Source organism: Podarcis raffonei, chromosome 1 (assembly GCF_027172205.1).
Source record: "Podarcis raffonei isolate rPodRaf1 chromosome 1, rPodRaf1.pri, whole genome shotgun sequence".
Classification (NCBI taxonomy): Eukaryota; Metazoa; Chordata; class Lepidosauria; order Squamata; family Lacertidae; genus Podarcis; species Podarcis raffonei.
In genome coordinates, this window is record NC_070602.1 from 4246620 (window position 1) to 4268006 (window position 21387).

At 44.5% G+C, this 21387-nt stretch overlaps 1 protein-coding gene across 1 annotated transcript; it reads right to left on the bottom strand.

Annotated features, from left to right (window-relative positions):
• Nucleotides 1–256: 256 nt before the first annotated feature.
• Nucleotides 257–18799, bottom strand: STYX (serine/threonine/tyrosine interacting protein). The gene is made up of 11 exons (XM_053365740.1): nt 18598–18799; nt 12721–12753; nt 10761–10814; nt 8762–8859; nt 7252–7312; nt 5453–5489; nt 4555–4594; nt 4414–4464; nt 2710–2782; nt 1855–1939; nt 257–778 (listed from the first exon to the last, which is right to left on the bottom strand). The coding sequence occupies exons 1-11, from the start codon at nt 18652–18654 to the stop codon at nt 708–710; spliced, it is 660 nt and encodes a 219-aa protein (XP_053221715.1). The 5' UTR covers nt 18655–18799; the 3' UTR covers nt 257–707.
• Nucleotides 18800–21387: the final 2588 nt, after the last annotated feature.

Sequence of the window (21387 nt, forward strand, 5' to 3'; positions counted from 1 at the left end):
AAGGCTGTACACCCGCATTTGCCCGTTAGGAGTCAATTCTTGCCGATTTTCATAAAGCTGGGGGAAATTTATCTTCTTGGAGGCCTTTCAGGGGAAAGCCAGAAAGGATCAAGAAAAGAGCAGCCATTTAATCTGGAAGAGACCTTGAGTTTGCTCTTACGACTTCATGATGGCCAAAACAATGATTTCCAATAGCTACTAAAACTTGTTTCCTTCTGCCTCAAGCCTTGGGAAATGAAACAAATACAACCCACAGTGAATTTTAGGAAGTTGTTTCTTTTCATTCTTTTCCTTTTTTTACTAAAGACTCTTGTTATAAATTACACAAATAACTTTATAAACAAATCATTCCCCCCACGTTTTGTTTAAGTAATAACTTTATCAATACAAATAAAGAAATTTCAAGTATGAAAAGTGCATTATTGCAATAATACCTCTTTGCAAGTCCAAAGTCTTGGTTTAGGGTAAAACTATAAAGTGTAAAAAAAGGAGCAAAACAATCAGTGCCATCTAGTCAGTCAAGGAATCCAATACCCTTAACCGTGTTGCCTGGTGTGCTACTGGAGGGGCAGGTTTGCATAAGGAAGTTGGACTCGTCTCCCATTTTATATATATAAAAAATAGATCTGGTTGTTCATCTTGCTGACGTTAGCAGCTGCCATGAATAGAAATTTCCAGCCAGCAAGTCCAGAGTGCTGCCCTTGGTGTCAACCGTTCTGAGCTGCGGCTTGCATATTGCTGATTTCCTCATCCTCTTCATGGGTTCGTTTCAGACTTCCTGCAAAACAGGTGGGGCAGGTGGAGAAGGTGACTAAGAGGACAGAAACAAGCTTTCCAAAATGGTTTGAGCGGAACCAGACCTGTTCCACAAAACATTTTCATTTTGCTGCACAATTCCAATTAGAAGCCAATTTTTCTATCCTTGTTTGCCCATTTTAAGCATCCAAAAAGAGTTAACAGCCAGACTCCCTGTGCTTCTCTTCCTACTGAAATACAGTGGTACCTCATGTTACATACGCTTTGGGTTACATACGCTTCAGGTTACAGACTCCACTAACCCAGAAATAGTGCTTCAGGTTAAGAACTTTGCTTCAGGATGAGAACAGAAATCATGCTCTGGCAGCGCGGCGGCAGCAGGAGGCCCCATTAGCTAAAGTGGTGCTTCAGGTTAAGAACAGTTTCAGGTTAAGTACAGACCTCTGGAACGAATTAAGTACTTAACCTGAGGTACCACTGTAACTCAAGATAACAAGAAGTTCAAATAGATTTAATCAAATATGAACCAGGTTGGTTTCTATCAGTAATCCATCAGCTTTCAGTAGTTTTCATATTCTGGATATAGGTGTGGGGAACCTTTCCGATTCCACAGGCCAGAACCTCATCATAAATGGATTAGGGGGGCACATTTGACAGGTAGGTGCAGCTGAATGCTTGTCAATCACAGGACATCAAGAAGTTGGTAATTTGACCTTGAAAGTTGCTGCTAAAACAATGCCCCCCCCCCGCATTTTAGCAGGACGTTTTGATGCATACACTTTCCTAATTAGGGAGGGGTTTGTATTGGGGGCAAGTGAAGGGGAGAAATACATGTACATGAAGAAGGGTAGACGATGTCCATAAAGCCAGTACTACCTATTTTATTCTGGGTAGAGGTGCATGCAAATCTGACTCAGGAAGGAGTCTGCTTGGAATTCCCTGCTGAAAGGAAGGTTTCCCCCTTTGTTTTACAAGGGGATTGCAGTGCAAATCTTTGAGAAAGCAGGCTTGGCAGTGACTGCTCTGTGAACATTAGGATATGTGCCCCTTGGGCTGAAGATGTTTCCCCACCCCTGCTACACAGAAATATATGCTCACCCGTACTGACAGACAGTGATTGCTCCAGCTGCCGAGGAGACATCATCTGGATAGTTAACTTTGCTAGATAGATGGCTTCATATTCCTAAAAATAAAATAAAAAATGAAGCAGCAGCAGAATGACTGGATTGGCACAAATCGGCAAGAATTCACCTGACATTGGGATCCTGGGATAAAAAGAACAGGAGGGCGGCTAAAGGAACATAAATGTTTACAGCCATGAAGGCCGGAATATTGCAAGAAACTGAGGCGAGGGAGGAGAAAGAATGGTTCTGGATAAAAGTAATTGCTTCTATTTGGCTGACCTGAGCAATTCCAGAAAGCCACACCCACTGTTTAGGGCAGGCACCAGTGAGCTACTCAAGAGTCAACATGGACCAGGAGTACACCTGGTCTATTCGTTCTGGTCTACCAGAGCAGAGCAGAAATGGGGCATCTGAGAGAATTTTGGACACTGTGGCTCAAAGAGATTTTATGCCACCTGCCTCAAGCTCAGCCATGTAAGGCACAGAGACCCCTGCTGTTGAGACCTACTGCTCTACACCAGCCACGTGGTTATCAACATAAAGCTGATAAGTTGTTTATTAAATATCATTAATTTTAGGTATCTTATGCTTCTGTTTTACATATTTTACATTTGTTAGAATTGCTCACATCCTCAGTACAGCATCAAAGCAAACAAAATGATAGAAAAGGCCAAATACCGGTAATGTACCAATTAACACCCCAAACAGCCAGGCAAGATATAATGAAGTTTTTCATTTAAGCCAATGCGTATCAGATACTTGGGGAGGGCCAGACCATCAGTACGAATATCATATTTCTACATCATCAACAGGTAGGAAAACAACTTACCTGAAGTTGATGAACAAATCCAGCATTGGGATTAATACAAAACCTTCTTTCTTGCACGTATGTAAATGCATCCCTACAAGAAAGAGATTCTCCATTTTCATCTTTAATACCAGTTTGCATTTGGTTTCTGACTCATTCTTTTGGTATTTACTTTCAGTTTAGCTCTGCCTGTATTCTGCCTTCAAAAAGTTTAGAATGACATACAAGGGCTCCCATTCAGGAATTAGTCATGCCCAGACCTGCTTAACTCCATAAAGGCTTACAGCCAACAACAACTCGGTCCAGTTAGTTACTTAAACAGGTTTTCCTTATAGAAATGTTACATGTGAAATTTATGTTATAAGCATTAAACACTGAACAGAGGGCCAACTCAATGGGAACATCTGTTGTGCGAGGCCTGCCAAAGTGAAGAGGCCAAGTGAAACTAAAACCTCACCCCACTCATCATCTTCATCCTCACAACAGTCCGATGTTGAGTGCCACTCCTATTTCACAGATGGGGAATTGAAGCTGAGAATACAATGATCCCCAGGCAGAAGTAGGACTTAAATCCAGGGACCCTGGCTAAATGTTCCATTCATTGGACCAAGACAGAGTTATTGTGCATAAGCCCACTTGCTTGGGACCCATCACACAAACCTCATCTATCTCAGGCTTCAAGTTCTCTATTAAAACATGAAACAGATGACCCATATAGCCAATCTTTATCCCCAATTACCCCTAAGTCCATTACCCCTAAGAAATTCTCGCTGCATCTCCATCCTTTGTAACAAGGCCATCACTGGGGCTCCCTCTTCACTGGGATCAGAATTTTCTACAGATGTTTCAGTCCCAGAATTCCCTTGCCCTGCAGCATATCCAAGACCTGTTTTCTCTCTGGCTGTCATTCCAAAGTCAGATGTACTGCAAGCACTGCACTCTATGTCAGCTGAGGTGGCGATGGAGGAGTAACAAGGCATGAGCATACTGCAGGCAATCAGTATTGGAGGCAAGTTCTGTGCAGAGGGAACATGCACACCTTTCACTAAAAGATCTTTGTCTTTTTGCTGGGAGACGTCACAGCACCAGTGGCAAGTGTTACAACCACCACCATCACAAAGGCTGAGAAAGGGGAGAGAGAAGGGACAACTTGGCCTGGCACTGAAAGAACACAACAGGCACATAGGCCTGTACAGTGGTACCTTGGGTTACAGACGCTTCAGGTTACATACGCTTCAGGTTACAGACTCCGCTAACCCAGAAATAGTACCTCGGGTTAAGAACTTTGCTTCAGGATGAGAATAGAAATTGTGCGGCAACGGCAGCAGGAGGCCCCATTAGCTAAAGTGGTGCTTCAGGTTAAGAACAGACCTCCGGAATGAATTAAGTACGTAACCAGAGGTACCACTGTATTGCCAACTTCAGTCTGCAGTATTTTAGGGCAGTTTTTCCTTTGAAAAAGTCGCACAATATTGAAACACTTAGGTGATCAAGTTGTACAACTGTTTTTAATCCCTTCTTGTTGTAAAGCAGGGTCCCACTCAGCTAGTCACTAGACATGGAGAGCTGCGTTAACAACAAACTACATCTAGATGGCCCTCGTCGTCCCTTCCAATTCTACAGTAGAATCACTCAAGATTCCCATTTTGGCCACGTCATGACTCAGCGGTTGAAGACCAATATCCTCTCCAAGGGATGGAAAGCAGTTTAAAATCACTTCTGTACCTGTACTTCACTCCAAATGTTTCCATAATATATGCAATAACTAAGGCAGCACTGAAAAACAGAAAACAAACCAACGAAAGCAAGTTAAGATATGTCAGCCATGCCTTGGGATATTTTCTTAAAATAAGTGAGCCTTGTTACCTTCTAGAAATCCCCGCGTTCCCATGGACAAGAACTTTTCCTGAGAATGAAAAGAATTGCTTTACACAAAGCAGCCGGAGCTTTTACAGGCATTTTGTATTATTTGTACTATTTAGATTATACCCCACCATTCAGTCCTCAACAAGATCCAAACACGTAACGTCCAGTGGGCTCTTCTTACATTGAAATTAATTTAAATCATTAGCATAGCCGAACACAGTCAGTAGCAAAATCAGCATAAACACCTTAAAACACATATAAGCAGGAAGCAGAGTTCGAGCCTCAGGAACTTTATTTCTTTCTGCATTACCTGCTATGTGGTATGTACCCCAATGAGCCTCCAAGGAATCTGGCCAGTAAGGCTTAACTAGGTGCCACCAACTATCACTACACATCTTATAGCATTCACAAGAGGGACTGTATTACCAGTTACATCCACCCCATCCAGTATTTAGGTAAAGGTGAAGGGACCCCTGACCATTAGGTCCAGTCGTGGCCGACTCTGGGCTTGCGGCGCTCATCTCGCTTTATTGGCCGAGGGAGCCGGCGTACAGCTTCCGGGTCATGTGGCCAGCGTGACTAAGCCGCTTCTGGCAAACCAGAGCAGTGCAAGAAAATGCCGTTTACCTTCCCACAGGAGCGGTACCTATTTATCTACTAGCACTTTGACATGCTTTCGAACTGCTAGGTTGGCAGGAGCAGGGACTGAGCAACGGGAGCTCACCCCGTCACGGGGATTCAAACCACTGACCTTCTGATCTGCAAGTCCTAGGCTCTGTGGTATAACCCACAGCGCCACCCGCGTCCCTTCATCTGTATTTACATGTAGCTAAAAAAGCAATACATTTGTATCAAGCATCTGGTAAATTAGGTAGGCAAGCTGAGTGAGCATACGTACCTCCAGTTTGTAAACTCCCATCAATAAATGCCTTAGTCTAAAGAAAAACATAACAGACACAGATTCCGTTCCAATTACCGCCATCTCAAAGAGTTCTTAACGCAAATGCAGCCTATTTGTGTGTTCTAGAGTATTATGCACTCGAGGAAATTGTAAATAACTTGGGCCCCGAAAGATTTATAATATGAAGACTTAAAACATTTAGCAACCATTGATCATATTCATCTTTATACTGTATTCTTGCTAACAGAATGCCAATACAAAAAATGCTTAAATGCACCTGCTTTTAAAAAGCACCCTAAAAAACACCTGCTGCTTTCAAGTTGCTTTACATTGATAGCAGCAGATGCAATGGTTTAAAACTACTTCCTCAGAATCCAGTGTACAGCAACTCAAAGGCCCTGAAAGGTGCAACTAGATTCCCACACGTGGTGTTTGTAGCCCTAGTTATATTTATATTTTGCTATGGACATCAACATTCTCACAGGAACACTTCCAAGTGGAAAGATGTGTTTTGTAACTCATGGATGTGTGCAATCAAGGTATTTCCTGCCAGGCCAGAAAAATAGTGTGAAGATTTAAACTGCTCATAAAATGTTGACAGCACTTGGGTTACAGGCTACCTGTGATGTTTATCTACCCCAAAACCTAAACAATGACTTTAGCTACTGCATTTCTTTTGAATTCTGATTACTGTTTATCATTTTTAATGTGGATAGTATTACAGCCAACTCTCCGTTTGTGCAGGGGTTGCGTTCTAGTCATGGCACACCCAGCCCCCAACCCCATTCTGCCCTCTTCCAGGGCCAAAAACGGCACTCACGTTGGCAGTCACACACAAACGAACACGTGCAAAATTATCACTGCCCATATTTCTGCTGTTAGCCTCCCTGGGCACTTTTAGTGGAAAAGCAGAATAAAAACATGTAGAATAAACAACTTTTTCAGTGCTCAGTTTTACGGCAAGAATTAACACCCAAGATTCATTAAAAAGTTTTTAAAGTGACATGGCAATTTAACAGGGCAGAACGGAAGTGGGGGGGGGGGGTATTTCTCATGGCCCTCCTAACATAATTATTGTTAAGATGTTGTAGGGGTGGGACAGCAGAATGTAGAGCTCATTATTTTTATTAAGGTTTTTAGTTCTCCTAGAAATATGGCTCTCCCCAGCTGCTTCTTGAAACTCCCTAGGCAGCTTGGCCTGGCACAAGTATTCAGACATCCGCATAGCCATTTCAAGAGGCTCCGTCCATTACCAACAGTTCACAAGAAGTCAATGGAGTGCACTTTCAGCACATGCCTGCCATGGACAATGGCTATCCAAGGGTCAGGAGAGAACAAAGTGCACAAAGTAAAAAGACAGATGCTGAGAAAGCAACTCAGATATCTTGCACAGAGTGAATAGCAAGCAGACACAGCCATTTTTGAGCTGAGAATTGCATTCTGTGACCAGTCCCCCTTAATATCTGATATGACAGTTACCATGGGTACAATTCACTGGGAAGTTTCTCCGGCATGCTAAAATGAAAGGGAATCCTGCAAAAGCACTTTTATGCAGGAGAACTTCCCAGAGGACTGTACCCATGGCAACCAGAAATACTACCAGTCAGGGGCTTATCCACAAGACCATTAAATTAGGTGGACATTGCAGGAAGAATTATTTATCAATTTAGCTGAATTGCTTCAGAGATGGATTGTTTCTTCTCTTTCACTCGCACATTGGGCTGCATTTGCTCACATGATTTCTGAAAGATATTAGGATGAAAGAGTTTAACTCACAAGTCATGCTAAACACTTACCGTCGGGAAAAATCTGATTATATTTTCAATGGGATGATCTGCAATATCCAAGACTAAATACCTACAATTAAAGTAAGTGTGTTAAGTACACAACCAGAATCTTCTAGAACATAACATTCTCATCTTCTAGAACATTAACACCCAGCCTGAAAAATGTTTCTTTTATCATTTGAAGCGGATATAAATATAAATATTATATATATTATATAATATAAATATAAAAGTTAAAAGGTCCAACATATTGTTCTGTAACGGAATGTACGATAGCCAAATGACCCCTTTTCTGTTGTAGCAAAATTCCCTCATGAAACCTATGAGGCAAGACTTCAGGAGAATTTCAGGAGAAAAACTACTAGCAGAGTAAGGTTCTATCCTCCTTTCTCTTTACTGCTGCAAAACAGCTCTAAAGACTGATCTGCATTCCAGGGCAAGCAGGGCTGGGAAAGACTATCTGAAAGCATGGGAGAGCCATTGCCAGTCAAAGCAGAAAATACTGATCTAGATTATCATTAAGACAGCTTTCTGTGGGTTGTATCCAACTGTCATTCTTGCCCCGTCAGTGGAAAAAGGGGGCAAGAATTTCTCAATGATTTCTCACCCCCTCTGTAGCTCCCTGCTCCAGAAGGCTGGCGGACTCTCCAGAGCAGTTTTGGTGGCGCATGGAGGGCTGCGGAGGGGAAAGGGAATAGCTGAAAATTGCTTCCTTCTTCATTTCACTGAGGGAAGTTGTACTGCCAGCTGAGCAACCCTTGTTGGGCTATCGCCACATGCAGCTGTGGTGTTACATGTACAGTGGTACCTCAGGTTACATATGCTTCAGGTTACATACGCTTCAGGTTACATACGCTTCAGGTTACAGACTCCGCTAACCCAGAAATAGTACTTCAGGTTAAGAACTTTGCTTCAGGATGAGAACAGAAATCGTGTTCCGGCGGCGCGGCGGCAGCAGGAGGCCCCATTAGCTAAAGTGGTGCTTCAGGTTAAGAACAGTTTCAGGTTAAGAACAGACCTCCGGAACGAATTAAGTACTTAACCCGAGGTACCACTGTAGTTTGGTCCTTAGGCTTCCTGTCTTTGAACACCAGTTTTGGTCAAGTTCAACAGGAATCACTTTCAGCCACGTTTGAAAAGAATACAGTGCAACTGTGGGAAGGACTATGTCAGGGATGAGGAACCTAAGGTGTGGGGGCCGAATGTGCACCCCAACCTCTCTATCTGGCCCTTGGAATGCTCCAGCCACACCCCTCACTGGCCCTGCTTCCTCCCCAAAGCATTTTGCCTTGTCCTTACAGCAATCTCGTTCCTCACAGGAAGTCATAAAGAAGTTCTTGCACCTGTCTTTCTGACATTCACGCTATGCAATATACCTGCCAACTATTGCGATCCACTGAAACGTTTAAGCATTACCTGCAATCTTGCTTTGCAGTGTAAAGACTGAAAACTACACTAACACAACAAGCACACATTGAACATGACGTATTTTCACAACATTGATTTATAGGTTACTTACCTAAATAACTGCTGGAAGTTTGGTTTAATAAAGTTTGCTTCAATATTTTGTCGTATGCATATTACATGGGTAATTCCATGTTTCTGAAGTATAGGTAGCTGCAAAATGAATGTTTGAAAAAGTGAAAGCTCCTTTAAACTAGCATACAGAGTAATAATATTGCATTATGACTAGCTGATAGCTTTATTAAGACATTTTATTAAGACAATATATTTAGATATTTAAAATATTCAGCAAGACCATGATAGCTTAAAACCAAACACACACAACAAATTCATTTTTGTGGCCAGTGTAAAACAAGCCGGAAGCCTGAAAAGTTACTGTATGGCTTTGTTTTAAAAAGGTGACTTTGTTTAAAGCTGACAAAAACTCAGAAGGAATTTCCTTTCCACATTCATTTGAACCTTTCAAAATAGGCTGGACAAGCTTCTGGTCATTTTGGGTTGGCACAAAGGTGCAGCTCATCAATAGTGTAATTCTATTCAAAGACAATTAACGTTGTGTCAGAAAGTGTGCATTTTGCAGTTTGTTTATTTAAAACACCTTTCTCTGTCTTTCCTCAAGCAGAGTCCAAATAGCAAACACTAGAAAATTAAAATGTTACGGGGGAAAATTCACACATGACAATCAAGGAGAAGGAATTTATATTGGTTTATATGTATCAATAATTGTGTATTAATGCAATATTTTTATATGTAACTGTATTTTTGTAAAATTTGTTGTTGTTCAACTTATTGTGGTTGTTAGTGAATTTATATACCGCCCTATACCTGCAGGTCTAAGGGCAGTTTACAAAATAAAATCAGAATATAAAACCACAAAATACAGAATCAAAATGAAACCAACAACCCAATAACACCCCCAAACAACCACCACCACACATTAGTGGCATACTGGTCTACTGCAGCTTTAGGGTATTTTTTATACTGCTTAAGTTTTTTATATTATAAGTGGCACAGAAATAGACAGGAAGAGGGTGATCAGGGAGAGTGGGGGATATTGAAACCAGTTCCTTCTCATGGCCAGATCACTTCCTGCTGAGATTAGGCTTTCATCACTTTTTCTCCTCTGCAGAGGCGGGGGACCTATTAAGATAGTCTGCCCTAGGAGGCTGATGGATCCAAAGGTTTCCAGATAGCTGATATGATTGGCGCTCCTGTCAAAGCCCTGGCTGGCCTCTGGAACACCCAAAGGGCTTGGGCCGTTGACACGATCACCCTGAGTGCCTTTTCCCTCTTCATTATGCCCATTTGGCTCCCCAGAGTACTCCAGAGCTTAGGCTAAGGAAACAAATTGGGGCACTGCTCAAACACAAGTGGAGGAAAATTCCAGTAAAATGCAATCGAACAAGGGGCCTACCCAGCAGCAGTGAAGGCAGCTAAGAAAGTATGCTTTGCGGTCTCCATTGCATCCTAACTGAGCCATCCAGCAGAGCTTTTCTAGATAGTGCAGGGCCTTTTAGTCTGCCCCAAAGGAGGTGACAGAACTGACGGCTGTTTACTGTGACTTGTTTGCAAAGTATTTTGAGGATCATATCATCATTTGCATCCACACCGGAACTGGGACCGGGACTCCACGTACAGCAGATGAACCTTGAGAGGTACCAGAGAACCGTGTAATTGTTATGTTAGATGACTTTTAGTTAGTAAGGACCGATGATGTGGACAAGGTGCTTAGTTTGGTCAGGGCAACCATGTGCGCTCTAGACATGCAGAGCTGACACGCAGGGAAGAAACCTCCTTGCACGTCAGTTCTGCTGGCTCTTTGGGACCTCTTTGGGCTCTGGGGTGGGTCTCCTCTTTGAACCACTAGGACTCTCCAGTGTGCTCCCCATTATATACAATTTTGGGTATGCGTGCAGGGCCTGGAACCACCGTCTAATTTGGGAGCGCCCTGTACTACTAGTACAAGGTCTGTTCAAGATTAGTTCCTGTACCTTTTTTTCCTAGAAAAAAGCACCAGTGACCAGCATTAAAATATTCTAGAAAGACACACCTACCTTGCTTTTCATAGCTGAAGAATACGGGCCCAGGAACAACCCAGGTAAAATTTCCTTTAAAAAAAAGGAGAGAGAAAGAGAGGAATGAAAATTCAATCTACCTCAGTAATCTGGTAGAAGCTACACAAGACCAACACTAACAGTAGAGTTTAATTACACTAGCATTAACTGGATGCATATATGGGATCTGGAAAGAGCTCTGTGGTTTTACCTGAGAAATGGGTACTTTTTTCCAGTATTGAGGGCACTGGGGCTACGAGGGAATCTTGCACAACAGAAACATAGGAGGTGAGAAAATCCCCAGCCACCCACTAAGCTTGCAAAGGACAATGGCAGAGAGAAAACCAGAAGCACACTTCTTGGTATTGACTAACAGAATTCAGGCACAATATAATAAAAGGTTTGTGAGAAAGGCATTTATTCTTTGCTGATAAATGACTTGGTATATTCTGCCTGAGAGCAGGGGGAGAGAGAAACATGAACAAGTTTGAGGTGAGAGGTGGAGAGAAAAATCTAAGCAGCAGGGAGCTGCCTGCCGCCAAGGTAATAATATCCCAGAATAAGATTCCAGGAACTGTCTTGCCTCACTGAAGCTGCAACTCAAGCTTCCCTCCCACACCAGCTCCTTCTAGACTAGAATGTTTCTCTTGCCTGTAATCCTCAAAGGCTTCTCAAAGCCTTCAAAGGTTTGAATGTAACAGGACTGAGATAAATGCACATCACTGACAGTATAGTTGCTCTATGCTAAATGCAGAAGAAAAGGATGTGCGATCTTACACATAGGTTAACGTACCACCCCACTTTTTCATTGAATAGCTTCCTCCTTATCTGATACTACCTTACCATCACTCTGAACTAGATAACCTACAACCAAGATTCTCCAATACCCAGTATGCGGCTTGATTACTTGAGCCATTTGGATTGTTTTACTTAACTATTTCTCAAGGTTCCTGCAATACAAGAGGTGTACTCTCTTTTCTGGGAGAGCTTCTGGCTGCTTAACATGAAAATCCAACAAGCAAACCATAATTCGTTGCATCTCAATGCTAGAAAGAGCTTTTCCTGCCAAATTTTTGCATGCCATGCAAACCACTCCTTGTGAACAAAGCCTACATCTACAAGAAATCATGAGGGCCTCCCCTGTTAGTGTTCTCTATCCAGCAAAAAGACTTAGAATTTAGGAAGTTTCCTATGCAAACTGCAAGTTTAGGAGGGAGTTGCAATAGCCTATTAACATTTTAATTTTACTTTGCTGAGGCATCTGCCAATCCAGACAAATTCACTTTATTTCTCCCTTCACTAAATATGACCAGTACTTAGCAACTTACAGAATTGTTGTGTTACTCTTAAATTTAGGAACAAATTCAGTGAGTGTTACAGCATGAGTATCAGCTTTCCCTACTGTTCACAGACCAGGAGAGAAACAGCAACTTCCAAACAAAGAAATAGTGGCCCCTGCAGGCTCCTGGAACATGTGGAGAGGAGAATGAGTGACAGATATGTGCAGAGAGCAGCCAACTGGCCAGGAGCAAAGATAGCAGAGACAACCATTTTTGGAAGGAAGGTTAGGGCTGGGAATTGCCCACAAGGCCCAAAAAGACAGCGAGGAAAGGGAAGGTCACAGATCTGGGGACCTTGAGTAGGTCTCTCTCAACTGGACATTAATGCAAGACAATGCCTAGATGAATGAGAGAAACTGGGTGTGAGTCTAGGGCAAAAAAGGAAGCTAACAAATCTCTTGGTAGCCCAAAACTGCACTTGGAATTACAACTATCCCTGTGTGTTAGTCCTGTCATTCCAAGTCTTCTCTTGGGTGTTTCCAGAGCAATCGTCCCCAGTGTACCTCTGCAGCACACCTGAGTGTCTCAGGGCATATGGTTTTGCTAAACCCTAGCAGCAGCACCACCACCAAGTATCTAATGAACCAGGAGCTAGCTTTGATTAAAAGAAACAGCCATACCTGCATCTCTCTTCTCATTGGGTATGTCCAGTCCTAGAGAGAGAAAAATGCAGTGTTCACTTAACAATCATTTTCAGTATTGCCCTTAAGAGAACCAACTGTTTTTCAAGGAAAATCTGGTAGACGCAATGTTTTTAAGTCTTTGAACTGGGTGGAAAAGATACACACATATATAACATGATCTAAGTTACATCTTATTCAACATGTTAAATTGTGTATATTTCTCATTATCATAATTACAGTTTGAATAGTGAATGATGAATTATAGCTTCAATCACATAAAAACTAGCAGAAACTTCACAGACTGTCAACAAAAAGGAGTCTTGCAAATTACAACTTTTATATAGGCAAAGCAAAAGAATACACATTTACAGTGGTGCCTCGCAAGACGAATATCGTCCTCGCAAGACGGAAAACCCGCTAGACGAAAGGGTTTCCGTTTGGAGGCGCTTCGCAAAACGAATGGTTCCCTATGGGCTTCCTTCGCAAGATGAAAGCCTCAGAGGGAAAGGCTCCGGGAACAGCGGGGAAGGCGGCAGCACTTCTCCCTCTGTCCCCTCCCCGAGGGCTGGCGGTGGGCGGAGAGGTCTCCTCCCCACCGCCAGCATTCGAAGGCTCCTCCGAAGGCTGGCGGTGGGGCGGAGAGATCTTCTCCCCGCGCCAGCCTTCGGATGGCTGTCCTGAAGACTTGCGGTGGCCCACCGCAAGTCTTCAGGACAGCCATCCGAAGGCTGGCGCGGGGAGAAGATCTCTCCGCCCCACCGCCAGCCTTCGGAGGAGCCTTCCGAAGCCTGGCGGCGGGAGGAGGTCTCTCCGCCCCACCGCCAGCCTTCGGAGGAGGTCCGAGGACAGTGGGGAAGATGCGCTGCGCTTCCCCGCTGTCCCGGAGATTTCCCTATGGGCTTTCATCTTGCGAAGGAAGCCCATAGGGAAATTCGTTTTGCGAAGCGCCTCCAAAACGGAAAACCCTTTCGTCTAGCGGGTTTTCCGTCTTGCGAGGCGTTCGTCTTGCGGGGCACCACTGTATTCAGTTAGTAAGTAGTTAAATTCCAGATCCTGAATAGACATGTTTTTCAGACATCAAACAGACTTTTACTTCATCATCAAAAAGGCCTTCTGAGATTCAACAGAACATTTAAGTGTGCTTCGAATCAAAAGACTACCCAGAGTACAAGTTTTGTAACGTCAAGGGTGCTAGCTACCACAAAAAGCATATCTAAGAGTTGTTAGAAATGACAAGAGCAGCAGCAAGAATTTTTATCAAGTGGGGATTTTTGTCTGTTGGAATCAACATTCTTAACTCTCCTCCCCAAGGACGTGCTCTATAGGGAACTCTCTGCCTGTTGGCAGACCAACTCTGCATTACCAAGATGTCTGCAAACATGACATGAAGACTGGCAACATTAACTCCATAGTCCGCAGCAGAGCACAGAGAGACACAGAAACGAGACACCTTCATCTGCCCCAGCTGCAACATGTCTATCCCGTATAGGTCTCTGCAGCCACATCAGGCACTGCAGTCTTCCAACAATGGAACACTCTTCCACTGTCTAGAGACAGACAGCTGCCAACAATTCCAGCAAGGCTCTGGTGTAACATTGACAGCTCCTTTTGGAGTGGTAGAGAAGCAGGAAACATGCAGAATGAACTGCTAGACTTATTTAACTCCTCTGCATTAGTTTTTACCTATTTGCATTTTGAAAGGTATACTTTCATGCCAAATAAAAGCTGGTTTGATCCTAGATATTTGGCAACCTGCTTTTTATAGAATATTTACAAATCTAGAAAGTGTTGAACGAACAACAGTTAAGTGCAAATGGTCAGCTGTTGGTTTCATATTAAAATATGAACATATCTTGCTAAAAACTGATTTAGAAGCACATGCATTAAATATTACTCATACTGTTGCTACAAATTCACTATTTCTGGTCTGTTCCTACCAATGAGCTTTCACAGAATTTTGGCATTTGCTATGATTGTGTATTTTAAAGCGGAATTACAGTTAAATGCAGATCATGCAAATTCCGATTACCGCTCTTTGTTTACGTATTTATTAAATACTTCAACAGGCTATGGTGTCTTAGAGAATTTAAGGTGGACAATCACAACAGGTTTGCAATCTAACAATTGGATAAGCTGCACTATTCAATTTGAACAAATACTAATTTTAATCTGTCATTCCAAAATGATATTTTTAGGTTTTAATAAAGTTCTGCTTATCTCATGCCTTTGAAATGGAGTTGGTTCCATTTTCAAAAAGGTAAACTTCATAAAACCTGCCCAGATATATGCCTCACACATCTGCAAGTCAGCATCCGACCATGGTTCAGATGTGATGTGGTCAAAATGAATGACTCTGTATCCCAACAATATGATAGTAATGATGCCTTATAAGCCCTGTAAATTGGAAGGAATGGAGGAGTTATAATTTTACCTCCTCTATTTATGAGCTCCAGGGTATATTGTTGTGTCTGGACCTTCAAATAGCAACAGTGGCCGAGAAGATTTTTCTCCAGCACATCCAGATGAGAAGACTGCTGGGCTTTTTTCCCCAGACTAAGATGTACCAACTGCTATTCATGGTTTAAAACTTCAAGACTTGGTTACTGCAACATGCTCAGCATGGACCTGATCTTCCTTTATTCAGGACTGTAGCTGATGCAGAACTAAAAAGGATGGATAGCCAATAAAATCAGTAATCCTGCATCTATTTTAAAGCTTTCCACAATTTAATGTACCGGTTTTAAAACAGGGTTTAAAAGGTTGGGCTATAGTTTAATCAGTCTTAGAAACTTAATATTAGCTAGGCACCAAATAGCTCCTTAAACCAGGGTTATAGTCACCAAAACGGAATGTCAAGTTGCCATTTTTGGGCCAGATGGCTCGAAAATCGTATTTTTCAATACAACTTTTTGGTTCCTGAAATTTGTTCTGATTATGTAGGTAAAATATCAAGGATAGAATTCTACAGGATGTGGCATTAGTGTGTGAAAACAGTCTTGACCCCATGATCCCCAGGCATGTATCTCCAGATGGTGGAGATGTCAGGCACCATCCTGGCGCACAGGCAGCTTCACTTGGTCGCAAGTGGCCAATAGTCAGGCGCAAAATGCGCCTGGTGCCTGGCGAATTTGGAACACTGATTTTAATTTCTGTTTTTCTTTTGTCTCCTCACAAGATATGTCGGCTGAGGAGAAACTCCTGCATGGAACTCCCCCTCCATGAAGCAGGCTGGCCAGCAAGGGCACGAAGGACAGCATTTTCTGTGTGCCCCCCCATAATTTTTAAAAGTACCAGTACTTTAATACATCACACAGCTGACTGAGTTGGGGCAATGGGGAAAACCTTACATTCTTTACAATGCACAATTATTGCTAAACAGGGATGGTAAATCAAACAGCAGTTAAGATCATTCTGGATTCTGAAAGGAAATGGGAGAGTCTAAAAATAGAAATGAAGTACAGCATGATTGTTTGCGCATAGGGGTGTGTGAAACAGTAGGAAGCACCAAGTGGGGCTGCACATGAGATAAAGTTTAAGACCACCACTTAGGATTTATTATATCTTAATTTTATTGTCTGCTGTTTTATTGCAGGTGGGCATTTTACTGCCCTGCAACTTGCTTTTGGTGTAATATATAAAGTGATGAAAAAAGAGAATTAATAAATCTATGAGCTGACAAGCACAAGTAGTAATGAGCAAAGGTACACACCACTGGGTAACGTTTCCCAATAAACCTTTGTCAGGTAGAAGCAGCTAAACAGGAGAGAATGAGACGGATGCTGGCAGTGACAAAACCCTGGAATTCTCTAGGGTGAAGGACTGAATAACATGGACCTTCAAAAACCTGCTGGATGGGACTATGGGCACATCTAGTCCAGGATTCTACTCTCAGAGGACGACTAGATGCCTCTGGGAGGCCTGACAGCAGGATATGAATGCAACATGAGCACAGCAACTGCCTCTAGTAACGCACAGCCATCATAGAATAATCGAATTGTTGAGTTGTAAGGGATCCCAAGGGTAGTTCAACCCCCTGCAATACAGGAATGACAACCAAACATTCCTTGAGAGATGGCCATCCAACCCCGATTTAAAAACTTCAAATGATATAGAGTTCACCACTTTCTGAGGGAGCCCTTTCCACTGCTGAACAGCTCTTGCCATCAGAAAGTGCTTCTTAATGTATAGTTGGCATTTCCTTTCTTGTAATTTGAATCCATTGGTTCGAGTCCCCCACCCCCAGGCAGCAGAAAACAAGCCTGCTCCATCTTCCACGTGACAGTCCTTCAGATAGTTGAAGTTGGCTCTCGTATCTCCTCTCAGTCTCCTCTTTTCCAGACTAAACAGCCCCATCTCCTTCAAGCATTCCTCGTAAGGCTTGGTTTCCAGACCCTTGCTCATCTTGGCTGCCCTCCTCTGCACACCTTCCAGCTTGACAATATCCTCATTAAACTATGGTGCCCAGAACTGGACACAGCACTCCAGGTGGGTTCTGACCAAGGCAGAATTGGATGGTACAATTTCTTTCCTTGATCTGGACACTACTTCTGTCAGTGCAGGCTAGAATTGCACGTGTTTTTTGCTGTTGCATTGTACTGATTCATGAAAAGTAGCCATTGATAATCACACCCTCCATGAATTTGTCTAAACCAGTTTTAAAGCAAACCATCATTGGTGGCCATCACTGCATCTTATTTTAGCGACTTCTGCAACTGAATATGCACTGTTTGAAGTACTTCTTTTTACCTGTCCTGAATACTGAACATTTAGCTTTGCCGAATGATCCTTGTGTTTGGCACCGAGTATAAAAACTTTTCTCTATCCAATTTCACTATACCATGCGTAATTTTTTGACCCTCTTATGCGCCTTTTCTCTAAATTAAAAAGCCTTAAATGTCACAACTTTTCCACATAGGAGAGTTGCTGCAGCCACTTGATCATTTGGGTTGCCCTTTTCCAGTCTTTTGAGTGCCACAATAGCCTTTCTGAGGTGAGGCAAACAGACCTGTACACAAACCACAGATCTGCGTAAGGGCTTTTTGTTATGGGCAGCCTTATTTCCCAAGGATCCCTAACATGGACATCTCCTTTTACACCGGGTTTACCTGTTCATCTAACCATCCTCCATGATCCCAATACCTCTTTCCTGTTCACTTCAAGCCCTGACCCACAACCAGCATTATAGGGTGGAAGAAAGAGAACATCACTCTTTAAAGCGGTGTTGTTGTATTCTCCCGTTTTTTGTAGTAAACGGATGCTGAGTCAAATGCGCCCATGTAGTGTGAAGAGTCACACACACCCATTCAGGGCAGAATGGAAAAAGGAGATGAGTTGTGGGACTTCCCGAAAGAAGCTGCAGGCTACAAAATGTTAACCACTCCCCCCTCCAAACACACACACACAGCAGCACTGCCACAATGGTGTGGCAGAAAAATTACGCCAGATCTAATAGTGTAAAGAGAGAACATATGAAATACACACACATATGCACACAGACACACATTCACACGTACGAACACGGGGCCCAAATGAACTACAACGCGACACGCCCCAACCGAGAAAGGTGTCTCCCCCAATTCACACCCCCCCAAAACGGGAGGAGGATGGGGGGCGAACCCTTGAAGACCCACAAGGGTCCAAACACCCAAGGGTGGGAGGAGGCCATTATCAAGGTCGGTTCCTGAAGCCCCCCCACCCGTCATTGCAAGCGACCCCCCCCCTCTTCCCACGACGCGTGTGTGTGTGTAAGTAGTAGAGGACAGACAGCACAGCCCGCCTAGTGACCGATTCCAGCCATTGAGATGCTGAGGCGTCGGGAGGGGGGAGAGGAAAAGGCGGGCAGGGGGAGAAGACCCTCGCGCCCCCCCAGCTCACCTCAGAGTCCTCTTTGGGCTGCGGCAGCGCGGGGAAGACCGGCTTGGCGAGCTCCATGGCCGGGGGGGGTCTCTGGTCTCCCCCTCGTGCCTCTCCCTCCCTCCCTCAGGCGCTCTCCTTCCCCTCAGGCGGTCAGTGGGGCAGGAGCAGGACGTCGTCGTCGTCGTGGTGGGCGGCGGGCCTCGGCGCTCGGGAGGCGGCCAGGGCGGCGGCGGCGGGGAAGCGAGAAGGCGGAGAAGGCGAGGTAGGAGAGAGAAGCAGCGGCGGCGGGAGCGGCGGCGGCGGCTCGCGCCCAGCCGCCATGCCGCTGGCTGGGCTTGGTCGGCGGCCCCTCCTCCTCCTCCTCGGTCGGTCGGTCGGTCTGAGGGAAGGCCGGCCGCTCCGCTGCTTCTCCCCTCCCCTCCTTCTTGCCCCCGCCCCCTCGCAGCAGCCCCGCGCGCTCCGCCCGTGCGCGCCGCCGCCGCCACCCCCTCCTCTTCCTCCTCCTCCTCAGGCACCAACTGTCGCTGGCTGAGGCGAGCCGGCCGGGAAAAGGGGAGGGGGCGTGGCGCCAGAGACGTGCCGTAAAAGGAGTGGGCGGGGCGCACAGAGACCCCGAGCGGGGAGGAGGAGGTGGGCGTGGCCCTAGGAAGGGGTGTACATAAAAGGAATGGGCGTGGCAAAGAGAGAGAGAGCGCACACTCGGAGCGGGACGTAGAAGGAGTGGGCGTGGCAGAGAGAAACGAGCGCGGGAAGGGGGCGTGGCCCTAGGAAAAGGCCGGAGATGGGATGGGCGTGGCAGGAATCCCGAGGGAGGAGGAGGAGGCGTGGCCGGGCAACAGGCAGAGCGCCCCGCTAGTCCTCCGGTTGTGCGCATGCGCGAAAGTGTGCCCGGTGGGAGGAAGAGATCTTTGAAAGGGTCTGTGTTGCCTCAGGCAGTATGGCGTGGCGCTGGGAGCCGTGGGTTCGAATCCCCGCTTCGGCCGTGAAACTGCCTCTGGCTAACCGTGGGCGCCATAGTCACCGCAGGCCCTTCTTCTCACCTGCATAGCAGGGGGGGGGTCTTGTGGGGATAAAACGGGGAGCAGCAGCAGGAGTTTAAGAGAAATGTAATAAATGCACCAGCTGCTTCCTCCTTGAATTTGCCTTATGCTTTAAAATAAAACCAAAACTCCATTTCGATCAACATCAGTATTAATGGATCAAATCTACGCTTCCAGGTGCCATAAGAAAGCTGCAGAGATAGCGCAGGATAGTGCGCACCCCGGAAATGATCTCTTTCAGCTTCTGCCTTCTGGAAGAAGGTCCAGGGTTATAAAGAATAGGACTAGCCGCATGAGAAATAGTTTCTATCCAAATGTGATTTTGGTTTTAAACGCAGTGTAAGGTAGTCTCTGTGGGAGCATACTGTGTTTAATTATGGGGTATCAGAGTATTTAGGGGGCTAAACAGGCTGGGATAGCTGGGAAAGCAGGCTTGTGGGTTTTTGAAGGTCTGATGTAGATTTTTTCAATTTTGTTCTGTATGGGACAATGACAATAAAGAGTATTGTATCGTAATACTGAACCAGGCAGAGGGCCTTCTCGGTGGTGGCGCCCGCACTGTGGAACGCCCTTCCATCAGATGTCAAGGAAATAAACAACTGACTTTTAGAAGACATCTGAAGGCAGCCCTGTTTAGGGAAGCTTTTAATATTCGATGAATTATTGTATTTTAATATTTTGTTGGAAGCCGCTCAGAGTGGCTGGGGAAGCCCAGCCAGATGGGCGGGGTAAAAATAATAAATTTAATAATAATAACAATATTGCAGATTTATAAACTGCCTCACAGCCCAAAAAGAGGTGGGGCACTTTCCCCAGGGAGGCTTGCCTGACACCTTCATTGTGTATCTCTAGGCAGCATAGGAAAATGTTTCTCTTCCCCATGGCGTGGGCTGATTAATACTCTATATCCTTTTAAATGTGTTTGTGGGAGGGAGGCTATTGGTTTGTTTTGTGTTCTCGTTTTTGTATTTTTATGCTGTGAACCGCCCTGTGATCTTCAGGTGGAGGGCAGTATACAAATTTAATAGATAATAATGTTCAGCAAGATAAAATGCAAATACTTATGGGCTGCATAAACTTAAAGCAATCCTGTCTACACTTGTACGGTAATGTTCCATAACAAAACAATTGGTCACAAGGAAAGTCATCTTGAAGAAAATGTCTCCAGTAACTGCCTAAATGTCAACATGCCAGGTGCTTGTCTAATTTCAGATGGCAACGGATTTTGGACGGATGCAGTTGCAACACGGCTGCACTTGTGGCCATCGCAAGGGCACACATCACATCGCTTTGTGGCAGCGAATAGTACTCAAGAAGCGAGCATTTATGGAGGGCCCACACAGAAAATGACCTACTTTGCTCATTGGTCGCTTTGACACCATGCTATTTTACTCATTTATTTTTATTTTACATCTGCCGTGATAATTATATATTAGGGTGTGCTATACAAATCTGGTAAGGGGACGGGGGCACACAGATCTGAAGCCCAAACAGCGCAGCTCTGTCCCAGATTCAACCGCGAGGATTTCCAGGTAGGACCTACACGTGGGATAAGTAAGTACATTTAAATGTGGCACTTCTACATTTCACGTTGGGTTGGCCTACAGCTTAGCATGGTGGAGCACAGCGCATTATTCTCAGGAAAGGCTCGTGTCTGATCCTCCACACCTCCACTTGCAGCAAACTCACCTGGTAAGGTGTACCTAGGAAAGGGTTGATTCTGGCTTGCATAATTAGCTTCCTGTCAGAGCAGACAGTCCTGAGTGTG